The 17,289-nt window shown below is 49.2% G+C and overlaps 2 protein-coding genes across 3 annotated transcripts in view; one reads left to right on the top strand and one right to left on the bottom strand.

The window, feature by feature from the left end:
- Window positions 1-17,289, bottom strand: part of LOC101950459 (complement C3-like) — a 214,266-nt gene that overhangs the window by 18,811 nt on the left and 178,166 nt on the right. The window lies entirely within an intron of this gene.
- Window positions 1-17,289, top strand: part of LOC101953192 (complement C3) — a 219,455-nt gene that overhangs the window by 119,622 nt on the left and 82,544 nt on the right. For both annotated transcript variants that reach the window (XM_065576277.1, XM_065576276.1), the window contains 7 exons: window positions 6,147-6,309; window positions 6,973-7,043; window positions 8,049-8,143; window positions 9,379-9,461; window positions 9,622-9,712; window positions 10,198-10,300; window positions 10,386-10,506. In XM_065576277.1, the coding sequence (XP_065432349.1) occupies window positions 6,147-6,309; window positions 6,973-7,043; window positions 8,049-8,143; window positions 9,379-9,461; window positions 9,622-9,712; window positions 10,198-10,300; window positions 10,386-10,506 (727 nt within the window). The remainder of the gene's footprint in view (window positions 1-6,146; window positions 6,310-6,972; window positions 7,044-8,048; window positions 8,144-9,378; window positions 9,462-9,621; window positions 9,713-10,197; window positions 10,301-10,385; window positions 10,507-17,289) is intronic.

Genomic DNA, 17,289 nt, shown 5'->3' with positions numbered 1-17,289 from the left:
TCCTCAGCAGGCGCGGGGCACCGGCTTCTCTCCCCTGCTGGGCACTAGGCGGGCGCACATAAATGCCCTGGCGGGCCCCATGGCACCCGTGCAGGGCCAGCTCCAGGCACCAGCTTGGCAAGCAGGCGCTTGGGGCGGCCACTCCGGAGAGGGGCGGCACGTCCTGCTATTCAGCGGCAATTCGGCGGACGGTCCCTCACTCCCGCTCGGAGCGAAGAACCTCCCGCCGAATTGCAGCTGCAGATCGTGATCGCAGATTTTTTTTTTTTTTTTTTTGGGCTGCTTGGGGTGGCAAAAACTCTGGAGCCGGCCCTGCGCCCGCGGGCACCACGTTGGGGACCACTTCCCTAGGTGCTCCAAATTAGGAAGTAGAAGAAAATGTTGAGGGGAAGGATGGTCTAGTGGTTATGGTGCTAGCCTGGGCCTCAGAAGACCTGGGTTTGATTTCTAGCTGTGTCATAGACTCTCTCTGAGTCCTTGGGTAAGTCACTTACTTGCTCTGTGCCTCAGTTTTCCTATCTGTGAAATATAGATAATAGCACTTCTTTATTTTGTGGGGGGGAGGGAAAGGGTCATGCTGTGAGGGTAAATGCATTAAAGTTGAGGCACTTGGGTAATAATATACTGACATGTTAATAGGGGCCATATAATAACTTAAATAGATAAATTGAATCACAGTGAGATCTAACATCAAACCACATTGGACAGATAGCAGTTCCGTTGCTTAAAGCACGACTAGATACTCAGGTACTGCAGTGGTGGGGGCGGTACAAGAACCTGTACTGAACAAAACATGCCAATGACATGATTTTGTTCATTTTTTGGCATTTTCCATTGCAAATAAAAAAAAAGACGACAATGAAATGGTTAAAGTCACAAGAGTTTTGGTGAATACTTTGGTCTTAATTCCTGTTAACACGTCAAAGCCAATTATTTGTGTCTCAGCTGACTTGGGAGCGTCTTCATTCAATGCACCGAGGTTCTGAGGTCAGGTACATAACCATATGCACTATGGCTCGTGTTTGCACTGCCTGGGAAACTTGCTCAGAGCTTGCCAAGTCCTGTCCCTAATCTGCACTGGTCACAGCATCATTTCTTTCTCTGGTTCCCTGGTGGAGCAGGATTCTCATTGTGAGTTGATCCAAAGTCCTGGCCGGGAATGGAGAGTTTTGGGGACAGAGGGAAGGTCTCCAAGATGTTACAGTTTTAGGGGAGCACAGCAGGAATAGTCGGGAGCACATCAGTGCAGTAGAACTGACTTCAGCAGGACACCAGGGGACACCCTTTGGTTAACAAACATTCCATATAACCGGAGGTGACCGGACAATGGGTACTGGGCCATCCAAATGGTCTGGCCTGACTCACTGGTGGTGACCTACGCTGACTGTGCCATCCTGGGAATCCCCCTCCACCTGGGGTATTCCCCAGTGAGGAGACCCACCATCTTCTCGCAGCTGTGTAAGCTGCTGGAGGAACTGCATGTAGAGCGGGTTAATAAAAGGCCAGGGTTTCTTATGGATTCTTTCCATGTATAAAAGTATAACAAGTGGGGTCCCGCAGGGATCAGTTCTGGGTCCGGTTCTGTTCAATATCTTCATCAATGATTTAGATAATGGCATAGAGAGTACACTTATAAAGTTTGCAGACGATACCAAGCTGGGAGGGGTTGCAAGTGCTTTGGAGGATAGGATTAAAATTCAAAACGATCTGGAAAAACTGGAGAAGTGGTCTGAAGTAAACAGGATGAAATTCAATACGGACAAATACAAAGTACTTCACTTAGGAAGGAACTATCAGTTGCACACGTACAAACTGGGAAATGACTGCCTAGGAAGGAATACTGCAGAAATGGATCTGGGGGTCATAGTGCATGAGTCAACAGTGTAACACTGTTGCAAAAAAAGCAAACATCATTCTGAGATGTATTAGCAAGAGTATTGTAAGCAAGACATGAGAAGTAATTCTTCCACTCTACTCTGCACTGATTAAGCCTCCATGGGAGTATTGTGTCCAGTTCTGGGCGCCACATTTCAGGAAAGATGTGGACAAATTGGAGAAAGCCCAGAGAAGATCAACAAAAATGATTAAAGGTCTAGAAAACATGAGCTATGAGGGAAGATTGAAAAAATTGGGTTTGTTTAGTCAGGAGAAGAAAAGACTGAGAGGGGACATGATAACAGTTTTCCAGTAGATAAAAGGTTGTTACAAGGAGGAGGGAGAAAAATTGTTCTTCTTAACCTCTGGGGGTAGGAAAAGAAGCAATGGGCTTAAATTGCAGCAAGGGCGGTTTAGGTTGGACATAAGAAAAAACTTTCTAACTGTCAGAGTGGTTAAACCTGGAATAAATTGTCTAGGCAGGTTGTGGAATCTCCATCATTGGGGATTTTTAAGAGCAGGTTGGACAAACACCTGTCAGGGATGGTTTAGATAATACTTAGTCCTGCCTTGAGTGCAGGGGACTGGACTAGATGACCTCTCGAGGTCCCTTCCAGTTTTATGATTCTATGATTCTGTAACTTAAGCATCATTAACACTACAAAGGTCTTTTGTGTAGAGCAGAGGTCTCCAAACTACAGCCCATGGGCCGGATCCAGCCCGGGGATTCCATTTGTCCGGCCCTCCAACCAACAGGGGAGACGCGAACACGGGGAGGGGCCGCTGGCAGCAGCTCACAGGGGCGGCAGCACAGCTAAGCTGTGCAGAGGGGTGAGTGCCTCTGGGCAGGGGCAGCAGGTTTTTATAATTTTTGGTGGTGCCCAGAACAGGTCCAAGTCCCCCTCCCCCCCCCCCCCCACACCTGCTTTGTAAGCCAATAGACAGTAACTCCTCACTTAAAGTTGTCCTGGTTAACGTTGTTTTGTTGTTACATTGCTGATCAATTACAGTGGCTCTCAAACTTTTTTTCCCGCGGACCACTTGAAAATTGCTGAGGGACTTAGCGAACCACTTAATGATCTTTCCAAATGCTGTATGTACCATTAGCTAACTATTGTAAAATGCTTTGGATAAAAGTGCTATATAAAAACCCCTAATTAATAATTAACTTTTTTTGTTCTACACATAAAAGCACACAACTCATATTTTAATATCAGTAGTCTTAACCTTTCTAATGTGATGGATGTGCCCTCTCTCCCCCGCCGCAGCAGCCCCTCAAGCTGGGACTGGGAAGAAGGGGGGTTCTCTCCCTCCCTCCCCTACCGCAGCAGCCCCTGAGGTCTGGCTGGATAGGAGGGGGGGTCTCTCCCCTGCCACAGCAGCCACAGAGCTGAAGCTGGGAAGGAAGGGGGTCTCTCCCCAGCAGCCGCAGCCCTGAGCCTCTTTCTCTGGCCACTGTAGCCCTGCACTTCCCAAATTCCCCCCACCCCCTCTACCTACACCACTGCCCCTCCTACCTACTCCCTATTCTCCCCAAGGCCACCACCTCTCCTTACATGTGCATCTTCTCCAGGGTCCAGGCACCTAATTAGAGGTGCGTGGCTCCACTAATTAGGTGGGTGGCCCTTCATTCTCTCATGTGCCGCGGCCCAGGAATGCACCTTAAAGGGAACTATACGCGGACCCCCTGAATGGAGCTCACAGACCACTGGTGGTTCATGGACCACAGTTTGAGAACCTCTGAATTAGAGAACATGCTCATTTAAAGTTGCCCAGTGCTCCCGTATAGTGTTGTTTGTCAGCCACCTGCTTTGTCCACTGCTTGCAGAAAGAGCAGCCCGTTGGAGCTAGCTGATGGGGGCTTGGAACCAGGGTGGAAAGACAGCCCCACTATCAGCTCCCCTAAGTTCCCTGTGCGGCTGCCCCCCAGCAGGCTATCAATTGCTGGGCAGTTCAGGTGTCCCTCCCCCTACAGCTGTGTGCTGTTCCTGCCCTCTGCCTTGGAGCTGCTCCGGGAGCCTCCTGCTGTGGGGGGGGGGGAAGAGGGGTGCTGTTGTCAGGGTGTCCCCCTCCCCCATTCCTGCCCCTCCATCTCTACAGAGCAGGGGGGACACGACAGGGCTCAGAATGGAGGGAGCTTGCTGGTAGCAGCTGCTGTCTCAAAGTCTCTCTCCCACACACAGGGTGAGTGTCTCTGTCACTCTCTGCCATGCTGTCTCCCCTCCCCCCATTCCTGTTGCCTTATAGTGTGTGAGGCTGCATTAACAACAATGTGTTAACCCTTGAGGGCTCAGCCGAGTGCTAGTTCATCATTTAGCTTCCCCTGGGAAATATCCCACCCTCTGACTCCACCACCTCAACCAAACTTCACAATCATCATTGCTGTGTACAGTATTAAATTGTTTGTTTAAAACTTATACTATATATATATAGTCTTTTGTCTGCCCCCCCCCCCAAAAAAAATCCCTGGAACCTAAGCCCCCATTTACATTAATTCTTATGGGGAAATTGGATTTGCTTAACATCGTTTCACTTAAAGTAGCATTTTTCAGGAACAGAACTACAACATTAAGTGAGGAGTTACTGTATATTTTTTTAAACAATGTAAAAATGTGACAGCTCTGGGGTGGGGCTTGGGATGAGGGGTTTGAGGTGTGGGAGGGGCTCAGGGCTAAGGCAGAGGGCTGGGGTGCAGGGGTGAGGGCTCTGGGGTGGGGCTGGGGAGGAGGGGGTTGAGGTGTGGGAGGGGCTCAGGCAGAGGACTTGGGTGCAGGAGTGAGGGCTGTGGATGAGGGGTTTGGGGCATGGGAGGGGGCTCAGGGCTAAGGCAGAGGGCTGGGGTGCAGGGGTGAGGGCTCTGGGGTGTGGCTGGGGATGAGGCGTTTGGGGTGTGGGAGGGGCTCAGGGCTGGGGCAGAAGTTTGGGGTGCAGGGTTGAGGGCTGTGGATGAGGGGTTTGGGGTGTGGGAGGGGCTCAGGGCTGGGGCAGAGGGTTGAGGTGCAGGGGGTGCGGGCTCTGGGGTGGGACAGGCCTCAGGATGAGGAGTTTGGGTGCAGACAGGCTGCCCCAGGGCAAGGGCCAGAGTGGAGGATTCCCTCCAGCCCTCTCCCCACAGGCAGCAGTGCGCTCCGGGGGAGCCCCCCCCACACTTCCCCTCTGCACCACACTCACCTCGCACCACTGTCACTGCACGTGCTCCTAGGGCCCCTCTCAGGTACAGGAAGCCCCCTTGTCTCCCCTGCGGTGGGTGCCGGGGGAGGGGCTGCCATCACATGTGCACCTCCTCCCCTGCTGCTGCCCCTCACTGTAGCCTCACTGGGGGTGGGGGTGGGGCTGCCCCTTGCCCAGCATGGGGCAGGAGTGGTGACTGTGGGCGGGGGGAGGGGCTGTGCTGGTGGAGGGTCCCATTGGAAAATGAAAGAGTCTGAGGGGAAAGGGAAGGCTCAGGGTCAGCCTGCCCTGGCAGTAGTGGATGGGGGGGAACTAGGACCCTGGGGTGGCAATTGATGCAGGAGGCAACATGGAGCTGCAGGGGAGAGCCTGGGACGCTCTGCTCTGGGACCCGGGAAGGCAAGTGGGGTAGCAAGTGGGGGTCAGGGGGACACTTGGGGGAGGCGTGTGAGGGTGGCAGGTGGGGCCGGGGTAGAGACCCGACCCCAAACATTGGTGGAGCTGGGCTCCCGGGCTCTGAATATAGCTGGAGCCCGGGCACCACCAGCACATACAACTCGCCGCCTATGCCTCTGGGAGCCAGTGTCCTCCCAAAAGGGGAGCCAACTTAGGGGAGAATCGTTGCTGCAGCCGAGCAGGCATGGACCCCTGCCTTAGAGTAAAAATACAAGCCAGATGCTTAATTACATCTCCAATAAATGGAGTAAAGAAGATGGAAATTAACAATTTCATAATGGTTAAATTTTAACTACAGCACTAATAGAACCAAACAGTATTTGTATGATACAAATGTGTGAGTTTTTAGAAATAAAATAAAAAAAAATGTGAAATGATTTTTAATGTATTGACAAATATTTTGTGTGATTTCACAGTACCTGCATCGATTAACTTTTATACCTGATTTAGAATTTAATGCAATACTGACACAGTAGAGAAGTGTTGTTTTTAAACGATTGTGCATATATTTGCATATATTTTATTTCGTTCACAGTCAAATATGGCCCTCGTCTCATAAAGTTTGGAGACCCCTGGCGTAGAGCATCCCTTGCGGTGGTGAGTAAAAGCAGGAAGAACTCATCCATGCTCTTCTTCTCATACAGGTTCCCACCAAAGACATAAAGAAAGATTCCAAACGAAACCAGTATGTGGTGGTCCAGGCTAAGTTCCCTAAGCAAACCCTGGAGAAAGTGGTTCTGGTCCATTTCCACAGTGGATACATCTTTATCCAGACAGATAAAACCATCTATACACCCGAGTCTGCAGGTACTGCCTTCCCCTGGTCTCTTCTAATGGGAAGGGGTCGGAGCTGCTGATGTCATGTCATATCTACAGCAGCTGCGGGTCCATCCAGTTCATATTGCTTTGCTTGTTGTCTGGCTGAAGATGGAGGACAGTTGGATGAGAGACTCTGCCACCACCAATTTGCAATATTTCACCCTTCACCATCCTCCTAGCTGGAATGTCCCATTGAGTGTTAGATACCGAAAGACTGGGTGGGCTTTGGGATTGAGAATGGGTGATAGAACTTTTCAAATTACAGTGACTGCTTCTGCTCCATCTTGTACCGAGATACATGTCCCCATCTGACGACCGTCCCAAAGCCTGTGTGAAATAGGGGCTGCTAATCCTAGCCCATTCAGAGCAGGACAGGTCTCTGCAATGACAAAGCCCGCCCACCTGGTACGTAGCGACAGGAGAAATGCAAGACAACGCCCTAAAGAAAAAAGCCATGGAGATCTCAGGCTGTAGAAAGAGGCTATCGTGAAACAACCTGTGATGGGGGCTAATGGATCAGATCCTCCATGGAGTTAGGCACCGAACCCCCGTTGGTTTCAATCAGACTTAGACACCTAAGTAGCATTGAGGATCTGAGCCAAGGTGTCTATCAGTTAACGACGTCCTTCTCTTCTCTCTTTATTTTCTCAGTCCTCTACCGGATCTTCACTGTGGGTCACAAACTGGAACCATTGAATAAGATAGTGATCGTGGAGTTTGAGGTGAGGTCGCTGTTCTGAGTGAGCCCGTGGGGGGGATAGGTGGGTTTAGCCACTTGTCTGGGTAACGCGCTGCAATTTATTGTGACTGAGGAGGCTGCACAGAACCCCTGCGTGTAGCAGCAACATGGTACGGCCAGGAGAAAAGCAAATGATTGTCTGAGGTCTCTCCTTGCAAACCTTTTCAATGCAAATTTTCCTCCAGTCATTAGGGAGGTTACAAAGTTTGCAGGAGCAGCAGCCAGGCAGCTCTCAGGGGAGGTCCCGCGGTTCTGCAACAGTGTTAACGCTTGAGGAAAGTTGCGTGGAGTTCTTCAGGAAGAGCCAGGCAGGTGCTTGTCTGGGGAGGCTGAAGACAAGGAGCCACTGCAAGGAGCCCTTTGAAGGACGTGTAAAGTGGTGGCAGGAACAGGGATTATAGCTCCAGGCGTTAGTCCTCTTAAGGCCCTTTCCACTGGGCTTTATGGTCCATAAAATAAAGTAAATCAGCTGCAATCCCCTGGGCAATAATCCCCAGGGGTTTCCTCACCTCAGCCAGCTGGGAGGGGAGAGAACACATCTGTCCCTTCAGTTCCTCTTTGACTCAGTTTCCCCTTTCTTTGACACTCTGCCCTGAGCAGCAGCATAACCAGCTGGGGCCTTGTGATGGGGAGCAGCTGTGTCTGGCAGAGCGACGCGGCCCTTGGGGCAGCTCCAAGGTTTGCAGATAGCTCAGGGTTAAGCCTGGCGTCTGCAAGTCTGCTGTGGAGGCTCTTCAGCTTACGAGTTGCTTCCTTGAGTTCTTTGGTGGCCTCGCTGAGCCAGGTCAGGAGAGATTTGTCGTTTTTTCCAGTGTCTCTGGCTAGTTAAGAAATTCAAGCCAATCAGTGGAGTCCAGATTATTACATGCTATTGTTGGAAGTGTGGAGAACCCTCCACTGGCCCAGGAATGTATACGTGGCAGATGATGAAGTTAAGAATAATTGACAGCATTTTTCTCCCTAAACTCTTAACTCGTTTCCTTTCCAGACCCCTGAGTCCATTATTGTCAAGCGGCTTTCCATCACCGACCCCTTGAAATCAGGCTTCTTCTCCCGGAACTACACCTTGCCGGAGATTGTCAGGTAAATTGCCCTGATGTTACTATGCCTGGCTGGAGCAGAGCTTTGCAGGAGTTGGGCTGGGAAGCAGAAGAGATGATGTGGAGCTAGTTATTGTGTGTGGCCCATCAACTAGCTCATCTCCTACAGGCATTTCCAAGTGACGTGGAGAAAACAAACTCTCCTGCCACATACCCAGTCTTGGCATAATTTGATTGGTATTTGTTATAGTTTCGATGGATAATCATGTTTATTTGTAAGCCTTTTTTTCAGTTTCGATCACTTCAAATGCTCAGTTGTGCAAAATTAAAATTATGGTGTTTTATCGTCTCCCATTCTGATTTTTAGCAATTTAAATTTTCACAGGTAGGGGAAAACATGGTGGGCCAGACAACGGTGGCGGGGTCTGACAATACTTGTTTAATGAGAGTAAACACTGAGATTCAAAAAAGCAAAAGCTTTATAGCCATTAACACACACATTGTCAACATCGTTTGGCCAAATACACAAAGTATAAATCCTTAAATCAAACTGTAGTAAGTTCTCAAGCCGCATTTTTCTTGCTTTGCCTATCTGTAAATTTCGATATTATCGATGGAAATGTGTTTTTGTCGGTCTGTGTGTGCACGGTGAAATCAATGACACATATCGATAAAAATCTAATCTTTCCAAGTCTACGCAGACACCAGAATGAAGCTGCACTGACTTCCTTGCCATTACTCCTGATTTATTCCAGAGTATGTGAAGTCAGGATCAGGCCCTGTTGGCCTGTTTTTCAAAAGTGCTGAGCACTGTACCTCCCATTCTGTGGGATTTATGAATGCTCAACTACTCTGAAAATTACATCAGTGAGCTGGTGAGCAAGGGACTGATTTTGGTATGGATCGGAGTTTCCTTACGTTTGGGGTTGTTTGGATTGAGGGTTTTGGTCCACGCAGATTGTAGAAACAAGTGCCGGCCACAAAGTTTAGATCCAAACTTCCCAAACCTTGCTGGCCAAAGGCTGAGGGGGTTGTGGATCAAATGTTTTGTTCCAAGTCCCTACCTCTAGTTCTGGTTCATGAAAACATCAAGGTGCAGAAAAAAATGACTTGTCTGAGGGTCCCTGTGGTTTCCTGAAGACGGCTTGAGTTCCATGTATGGCTCAGATTTAGGTTCAGGAGCCGATAAAATTACTGGAGAAACAAGTGAGGCAGGTGGGCCTTGTGAAATGTGTGTGTTAAGTGCACTCAGTGTTCCTTCTTATTTCCTTCCTCCAGTCTGGGAACCTGGAAGATCACGGCCAGGTATGAAGACTCCCCTCAGCAGACCTTCAGTGCGCAATTTGACGTTAAGGAGTACGGTAAGAATCCAGCACTCACCAGGCCCAGGCTCAGGGAGCGGGTCTGTCTCTACTCTCCTGACACCATCTTGGAGCAGACTCTCCATTCGGCTTGGCTTTGCTGGCAACCCACCCTCTCCTACAAGCTCAATGTTCTCCTCTTCCCCTCTCATTTCTCCAGTGTTGCCGAGTTTCGAAGTTATATTGGAACCGTCTGAGAAGTTTTTGTACATCGATAGCAATGAAGACTTCAGGGTTTCTATCACTGCGAGGTGAGTCTGTGAGAGGGTGGAAGGGATCAGCTGAGTGGGGTAGCAACCACAGGTTTTAGTGCAGAAAGAAACCTAAGTCTTGCATCACTTTGGGAATGTTTTTCACTAAATGTTTTTTTTTCTTCCATGAAAAGTCTCTGTTTCCAATAGAAAATTCTGATTTTTTTTTTCATCCAAAAACCAATGTCCAAAAATGGAAAAAAAAATTGTCGAAAACCTTGTGATTCAGAAATGCTGGTGCGGTGCCTCATGGGAGTTGCCATTCGGGTGCTTCATTCTTCTCCATGGGCTGGGCTTGCTATCTGGACTTAAACTCCCATGTTGCACCATAGCCATGATGGTCCACTTCTCCTTACCATGGTGGATCATGGGAGATATAGACCAACCAAGGAACTGGGCCTATAGAGGAGAATGGTGGCACGAGGCCATAATATTCAGCAATAGGTTTTCTTGTGGCTCCTCTTACCCATCCTTATCTCCTCCAGGTACCTATATGGGAAAAAACTAGAGGGCACTGCCTTTATCCTCTTTGGGGTGAAGATGGATGATGAGAAGAGGAGTATCGCACAGTCTCTCAAGAGAATCTGGGTAATTCCTGTTTTCAGCTGGGAGGTATTCACGCCTCCTGGGGAACTGCATGGCTGAGGTCATGAAACTCTCTCTCTCTTTCTAGATAGAAGATGGAGAAGGGAAAGCAACGCTGACCAGAGAGATGCTGCAGGCTCAGTTTGCCAACCTGAACGAACTGGTTGGCCACTCGCTGTACGTCTCTGTCACCGTTTTGACAGAATCTGGTGAGCATCAGCAATAAGTGCAAAGCCAAGTGCTTTATTCACGGGGTGTTCCAAACTGGTACTGAGTGCAGTTCAAGGTGTTGATTTAGATGCATAAAGCCCTATCTGCGTAGGGTTCTGCAGATCTTAAGGGCTGCAGGCCAGATTCTGATCTCATTCGCTCTGGGGTAAACCTGGTGTGAGGGTTGTTCCCCCCCCGGGGTGCCACCTGATGTATTGGCGTATCACTGAGCCTGCCTGTTCCACCAGCCTGGGCTCCCTTACACTGTTCTGCCGAGCCAGGCCCTCTCAAGTCTCCTCCAGCACACACACAGGTAGGGACACGCCCAGCTGCAAAAAGACAGACACTGAAATCAGCACTGCAGGGGAAGGCTTCAGCTAAGGAATTTCCCAGCACTCAAGTGCACTCCCCCTCTGGAGTGTAAACCCCAAATTGTACTGTCTTGCACTGCACAGAGAACTGTACAGCGTAAGCCCTGAAATCTGCCCCCTCCCTCAGTGTGGAGGACGATATGCACAGCTTTTTGCTCCCCATTTATGAATTCCACTAACTGGTTTTAGAGAAAACAAAAACAAGTTTATTAACTACAAACGATAGATATTAAGTGTTTATAAGGGATAGCAAACAGATCAAAGCAGATTACCCTGCAAACAAAACAAAAACACAATATAAGCGTAGATGCTAAAGAAACTGGTTACAAGCAGTAATTTCTCATCCTAAATGTTGTTTTAGGCAGATTGCAGAGTTTCTTGAAGGCAAGCTGCTCTTGCTAGCAGCTTCAAACTCCAGGTATTTCTTTTCACAGGCCAGACACACTCTAGCCTGGACAGTCCTTTCTTCCCCAGATCAGTCTTAGGTGTTTACAGCAGTCACCTTGGGTGAAGATTCAGTGAAGAACCGACACTGATTATCTCACTTCCCTGCCTTAAATAGGTTTTACATATGGCGGGAATCCTTTGTCTTCCAGTGTGATTCCCACCCCTGGCCAGTGGAAAAGTACTAATTTTATTATGGAGTCTAGTATCAGGTGACTTAATCACATGACCCTGCAGCCATAACTCAAAGTCCATTTGCAGTGCCCCAGGAAGGTGGGAGATTAGCCTCTTCAAAGACCTATTCTTCTATAGTCTATTGACTTGTATCCAGCTAGCCAGCCAGTTGACTGATTGCATTTTGTCTGGTGGGGTTCTCCAGGTGCAAACACTTTTGTAGTACAGATGTATAGTCAATATTCCTAACTTAAGATACAAAAATGATACATGCATACACATGGGACGATCATATTCAGTAAATCATAACCTTTCCAATGATATAGATTCATAGATTCATAGATTATAGGACTGGAAGGGACCTCGAGAGGTCATCGAGTCCAGTCCCCTGCCCGCATGGCAGGACCAAATACTGTCTAGACCATCCCTGATAGACATTTATCTAACCTACTCTTAAATATCTCCAGAGACAGAGATTCCACAACCTCCCTAGGCAATTTGTTCCAGTGTTTAACCACCCTGACAGTATTTTCCTAATGTCCAACCTAGACCTCCCTTGCTGCAGTTTAAACCCATTGTTTCTGGTTCTATCCTTAGAGGCTAAGGTGAACAAGTTCTCTCCCTCCTCCTTATGACACCCTTTTAGATACCTGAAAACTGCTATCATGTCCCCTCTCAGTCTTCTCTTTTCCAAACTAAACAAACCCAATTCTTTCAACCTTCCTTCATAGGTCATGTTCTCAAGACCTTTAATCATTCTTGTTGCTCTTCTTTGGACCCTTTCCAATTTCTCCACATCTTTTTTAAAATGCGGCGCCCAGAACTGGACACAATACTCCAGCTGAGGCCTAACCAGAGCAGAGTAGAGCGGAAGAATGACTTCTCGTGTCTTGCTCACAACACACCTGTTAATACATCCCAGAATCACGTTTGCTTTTTTTGCAACAGCATCACACTGTTGACTCATATTTAGCTTGTGGTCCACTATAACCCCTAGATCCCTTTCTGCTGTACTCCTTCCTAGACAGTCTTTTCCCATTCTGTATGTGTGAAATTGATTTTTCCTTCCTAAGTGGAGCACTTTGCATTTGTCTTTGTTAAACCTCATCCTGTTTAACTCAGACCATTTCTCCAATTTGTCCAGATCATTTTGAATTATGACCCTGTCCTCCAAAGTAGTTGCAATCCCTCCCAGTTTGGTATCATCCGCAAACTTAATAAGCGTACTTTCTATGCCAATATCTAAGTCGTTGATGAAGATATTGAACAGCATCGGTCCCAAAACAGACCCCTGTGGTACCCCACTCGTTACGCCTTTCCAGCAGGATTGGGAACCATTAATAACAACTCTCTGAGTATGGTTATCCAGCCAGTTATGCACCCACCTTATAGTAGCCCCATCTAAATTGTATTTGCCTAGTTTATCAATAAGAATATCATGCGAGACCGTATCAAATGCCTTACTAAAGTCTAGGTATACCACATCCACCGCTTCACCCTTATCCACAAGGCTCGTTATCCTATCAAAGAAAGCTATCAGATTAGTTTGACATGATTTGTTCTTCACAAATCCATGCTGGCTGTTCCCTATCACCTTACCACCTTCCAAGTGTTTGCAGATGATTTCCTTAATTACTTGCTCCATTATCTTCCCTGGCACAGAAGTTAAACTAACTGGTCTGTAGTTTCCTGGGTTGTTTTTATTTCCCTTTTTATAGATGGGCACTATATTTGCCCTTTTCCAGTCTTCTGGAATCTCTCCCGTCTCCCATGACTTTCCAAAGATAATAGCTAGAGGCTCAGATACCTCCTCTATTAGCTCCTTGAGTATTCTAGGATGCATTTCATCAGGCCCGGGTGACTTGCAGGCATCTAACTTTTCTAAGTGATTTTTAACTTGTTCTTTTTTTATTTTATCCGCTAAACCTACCCCCTTCCCATTAGTATTCACTATGTTAGGCATTCCTTCAGACTTCTCGGTGAAGACCGAAACAAAGAAGTCATTAAGCATCTCTGCCATTTCCAAGTTTCCTGTTACTGTTTCTCCCTCTTCACTAAGCAGTGGGCCTACCCTGTCTTTGGTCTTCCTCTTGCTTCTAATGTATTGATAAAAAGTCTTCTTGTTTCCTTTTATTCCCGTAGCTAGTTTGAGCTCATTTTGTGCCTTTGCCTTTCTAATCTTGCCCCTGCATTCCTGTGTTGTTTGCCTATATTCATCCTTTGTAATCTGTCCTAGTTTCCATTTTTTATATGACTCCTTTTTATTTTTTAGATCGTGCAAGATCTCGTGGTTAAGCCAAGGTGGTCTTTTGCCACATTTTCTATCTTTCCTAACCAGCGGAATAGCTTGCTTTTGGGCCCTTAATAGTGTCCCTTTGAAAAACTGCCAACTCTCCTCAGTTGTTTTTCCCCTCAGTCTAGATTCCCATGGGACCTTACCTATCAGCTCTCTGAGCTTCCCAAAATCTGCCTTCCTGAAATCCATTTTCTCTATTTTGCTGTTCTCCCTTCTACCCTTCCTTAGAATTGCAAACTCTATGATTTCATGATCACTTTCACCCAGGCTGCCTTCTACTTTCACATTCTCAACGAGTTCCTCCCTATTTGTTAAAATCAAGTCTAGAACAGCTTCCCCCCTAGTAGCTTTTTCAACCTTCTGAAATAAAAAGTTGTCTCCAATGCAGTCCAAGAATTTGTTGGATAGTCTGTGCCCTGCTGTGTTATTTTCCCATATTTGTTATATCTCACAAGACTCATCTTGTATAAAACACATCTTAGTTATGCTGTAATCATATTATAACAATATTTCTTCTTTGAATTTTTGCTTATATCAATTCCAGTTAGGTGTGTGCACAGAAGTCGGAAACTTTTCCCTAGCAGCTACCCGTCAGGCTGGCTGTGGAGCCCCCTGGAGTGGCACCGGTATGGCGCTCTATATACGACCCTGCCGGCCCAACCCCGCTTCAGTTCCTTCTTACCACCAGTGACGGTTGTTGGAACAGTGGTCTCTTGCCTGCAAGTGTCCCACTAATCCCTAGCTCTTCTGCTAATCTCTGAATATAGTTACCCATTGTTAGTTAATAGTTCTTAGTTGTTAATTGTAGTTTTTAGTGGTTGGGGGGCCTTTCCTCCAACACGCGCCCCACAGGGCCTCGGGTCATGACATCCCAGGTCTTCAAATTCTGTAGTTCCTGCGCTAAGCCTATGACCATAGGCGACCCCCACAACTCCTGCCTCCGGTGTCTGGGAGAAGCCCATCAATCGGACAAGTGCAAGATCTGCAAGGCTTTCAAGCCTCTCCCCAGGAAAGAGAGGGACATTCGCCTAAAACAACTCCTTATGGAGTCAGCCCTCCGTCCGCAGTAGGACCCGGTCCCGAGCACCTCGGTGCAGAGTGCTTCTCCTGCGGTGCCATCTGCGGTGCTGAAAAAAGATTCGGCATGCCAACCCAAGAGCTGCCAGTCCTCCGGGCCACAGGAGTGCTCTCCCCAGCACCGCTCTCATTCACCGGCTGCCCGTAAGTTGAAGTCCCCACAGTGGCCTGCTACAGACACTGCACCCCCAGAAGGGGACGGTGCAGGGAACGGGCCTATGGCTGACAGACCCTCGGGCCAGGCACAATTGTTGTGGGCCCCGTCTCCCCAGGAAGCCCTGCTCTCTTGGACTCACCACAGCTGCATGTGGGGAAAGTTATGATGCCTCCCACCCCATACACTTTCAAAGCTGCTAGGGGGCTCATTGAGATGATGGCGCCCAAGTATTTAACTATGAGGGATAAGTCTCCACTCCCTCAAGGCACAGCACCGTCCAGAGGCAAGCCTGCCAGGTTCGGCCTGTCTGCCCCCCGACCTGGATCTCCGTGCCACTCTGAGTCCTGGCACCATGCCTATGCCCCACGCCGGTCTGAGTCATGGCATCGGTCCGACTCACAGCACTTGTCCCCCAGCCCCGACCCTCGGAGCCGTTCCCGCTCGAGGAGGTCATTGGTGGATAGGTCATGGTCCCTCTTGAGGTCCAGATCCCGCTCTGTGACCTCGTGGCACCATTCTCAGCATTGGCCTCATCCTGCACACCACTCACCTTCCAGTCATCACTCAACGGACCGGCACCGCTCTATACAGCGGTACCGCTCTACATCACGGCACTGTTCCACATCGTGGCACCGCTCCCCAATGCGGCACCATTCCTGCTTGAGGCACCATTTCCTCTCCAGTTCACGGCACTGGTCCCTGCTTTGGCACTGTCCTTGATCGTGGCACCGCTCTACATCTTGGCACTGCTCTTCATCTTGGCATTCCTCCCTGCCTCGGTGCGGCTCCATGTCACGGCACCGCTCTACTTTGCGGCACCGCTCTACTTTGCAGCACTGCTCCACATCCCGCCACCGTTCCCTGCAGCGGCACCACCGTACATTGCGGCGCCGATCGACATTGAGGCCCCACTATGCTTCACGGCACCCGGCCCATCTATCAGAGGAGGATGCCTCTCTGGTGCAGTCTCGCACCGCTCCCCCTTGACCATCCCTCTCGAGATCGCCCTCTCTCCGCTCAGGCAGGGCATCGGAGGTGTCTGAGGCACCCAGATAAGGGCCGGGGAGCCTAAGACAGGATGCTTCGGCGCCCCAATGGCAGCCCCAGTGGCAGCCCCAGTGGCAATTCTGGACCCCTTGGGTGAACCATCAGGCCCAGGGTGGCCCTCCTGGCATCCCTCCGCCTTTCCATTTGGGATCTCGCCTTCCAGAGGCAACCCTCAGCTGCCCACCCCAACACCCTCCATAAAACCCGGACCCAGCTCCACATCCACTGGTGGAGGATACACCCGGTGCTCGTGAGAACCTGGTCTCTGAGGATCAATAGGCCACCATGGAACCGGTCCTGCCGGTGGCTTCCTCCTCCTCGTCCCCTGACGAGGTGGTAGCAGGCACTTCTATGCCTGGGCCACCACCCATGGAATACAGGACCCTGCAGGAACTCCTCCAATGAGTGGCCCTGGATATAAACCTTCAGGTGGAGGAAGTGGTCGAAGAGGAGGACCCTATGGTGGACATCCTGACACCAAAGGGGCTCTCTAGGGTGCCCTTACCCATTATAAAAGACGGTTACTCACCTTTGTAACTGTTGTTCTTCGAGATGTGTTGCTCATATCCATTCCAATTAGGTGTGCACGCGCCGCGTGCATGGCTGTCGGAGAACTTTTACCCTAGCAACACGCAGTGGGTCGGCTGTGGAGCCCCCTGGAGTGGGGCCTTCATGGCACTGGATATATACCCCAGCCGACCCAGCGCCTCCTCAGTTCTTTCTTGCCGGGTACTCTGACAGAAGGGAAGGAGGGAAGGTTTGGAATGGATATGAGCAACACATCTCGAAGAACAGCAGTTACAAAGGTGAGTAACCATCTTTTCTTCTTCGAGTGCTTGCTCATATCGATTCCAACTAGGTGACTCCCAAGCCTTACCTAGGCGGTGGGGTCGGAGTGAAGTACCGTGGATTGTAGGAGCGCCCTACCAAATGCCGAATCGTCTCTGGCCTGTCTAGCGATGGCATAGTGTGAGGCAAATGTATGCACTGAAGACCAAGTAGCAGCTCTGCAGATCTCCTGGATTGGCACTTTTGCCAGGAAGGCTGCCGACGAGGCCTGAGCCCTTGTGGAGTGAGCAATGAGATGGTGGGTTGTGACCCCAGCCAGATCATAGCAAGAACGAATACATGACGTGATCCAAGAAGAGATCCGCTGGGAGGAAACTGGAAGACCCATCATTGGGTCTGCTACTGCGACGAAGAGCTGCGTCTTTTT

This window comes from Chrysemys picta, chromosome 22, assembly GCF_011386835.1.
Source record: "Chrysemys picta bellii isolate R12L10 chromosome 22, ASM1138683v2, whole genome shotgun sequence".
In the NCBI taxonomy this organism is placed as follows: domain Eukaryota; kingdom Metazoa; phylum Chordata; order Testudines; family Emydidae; genus Chrysemys; species Chrysemys picta.
The sequence above is the reverse complement of the archived record's forward strand: the minus strand, read 5'-3'. Positions and strand labels throughout refer to the sequence as shown.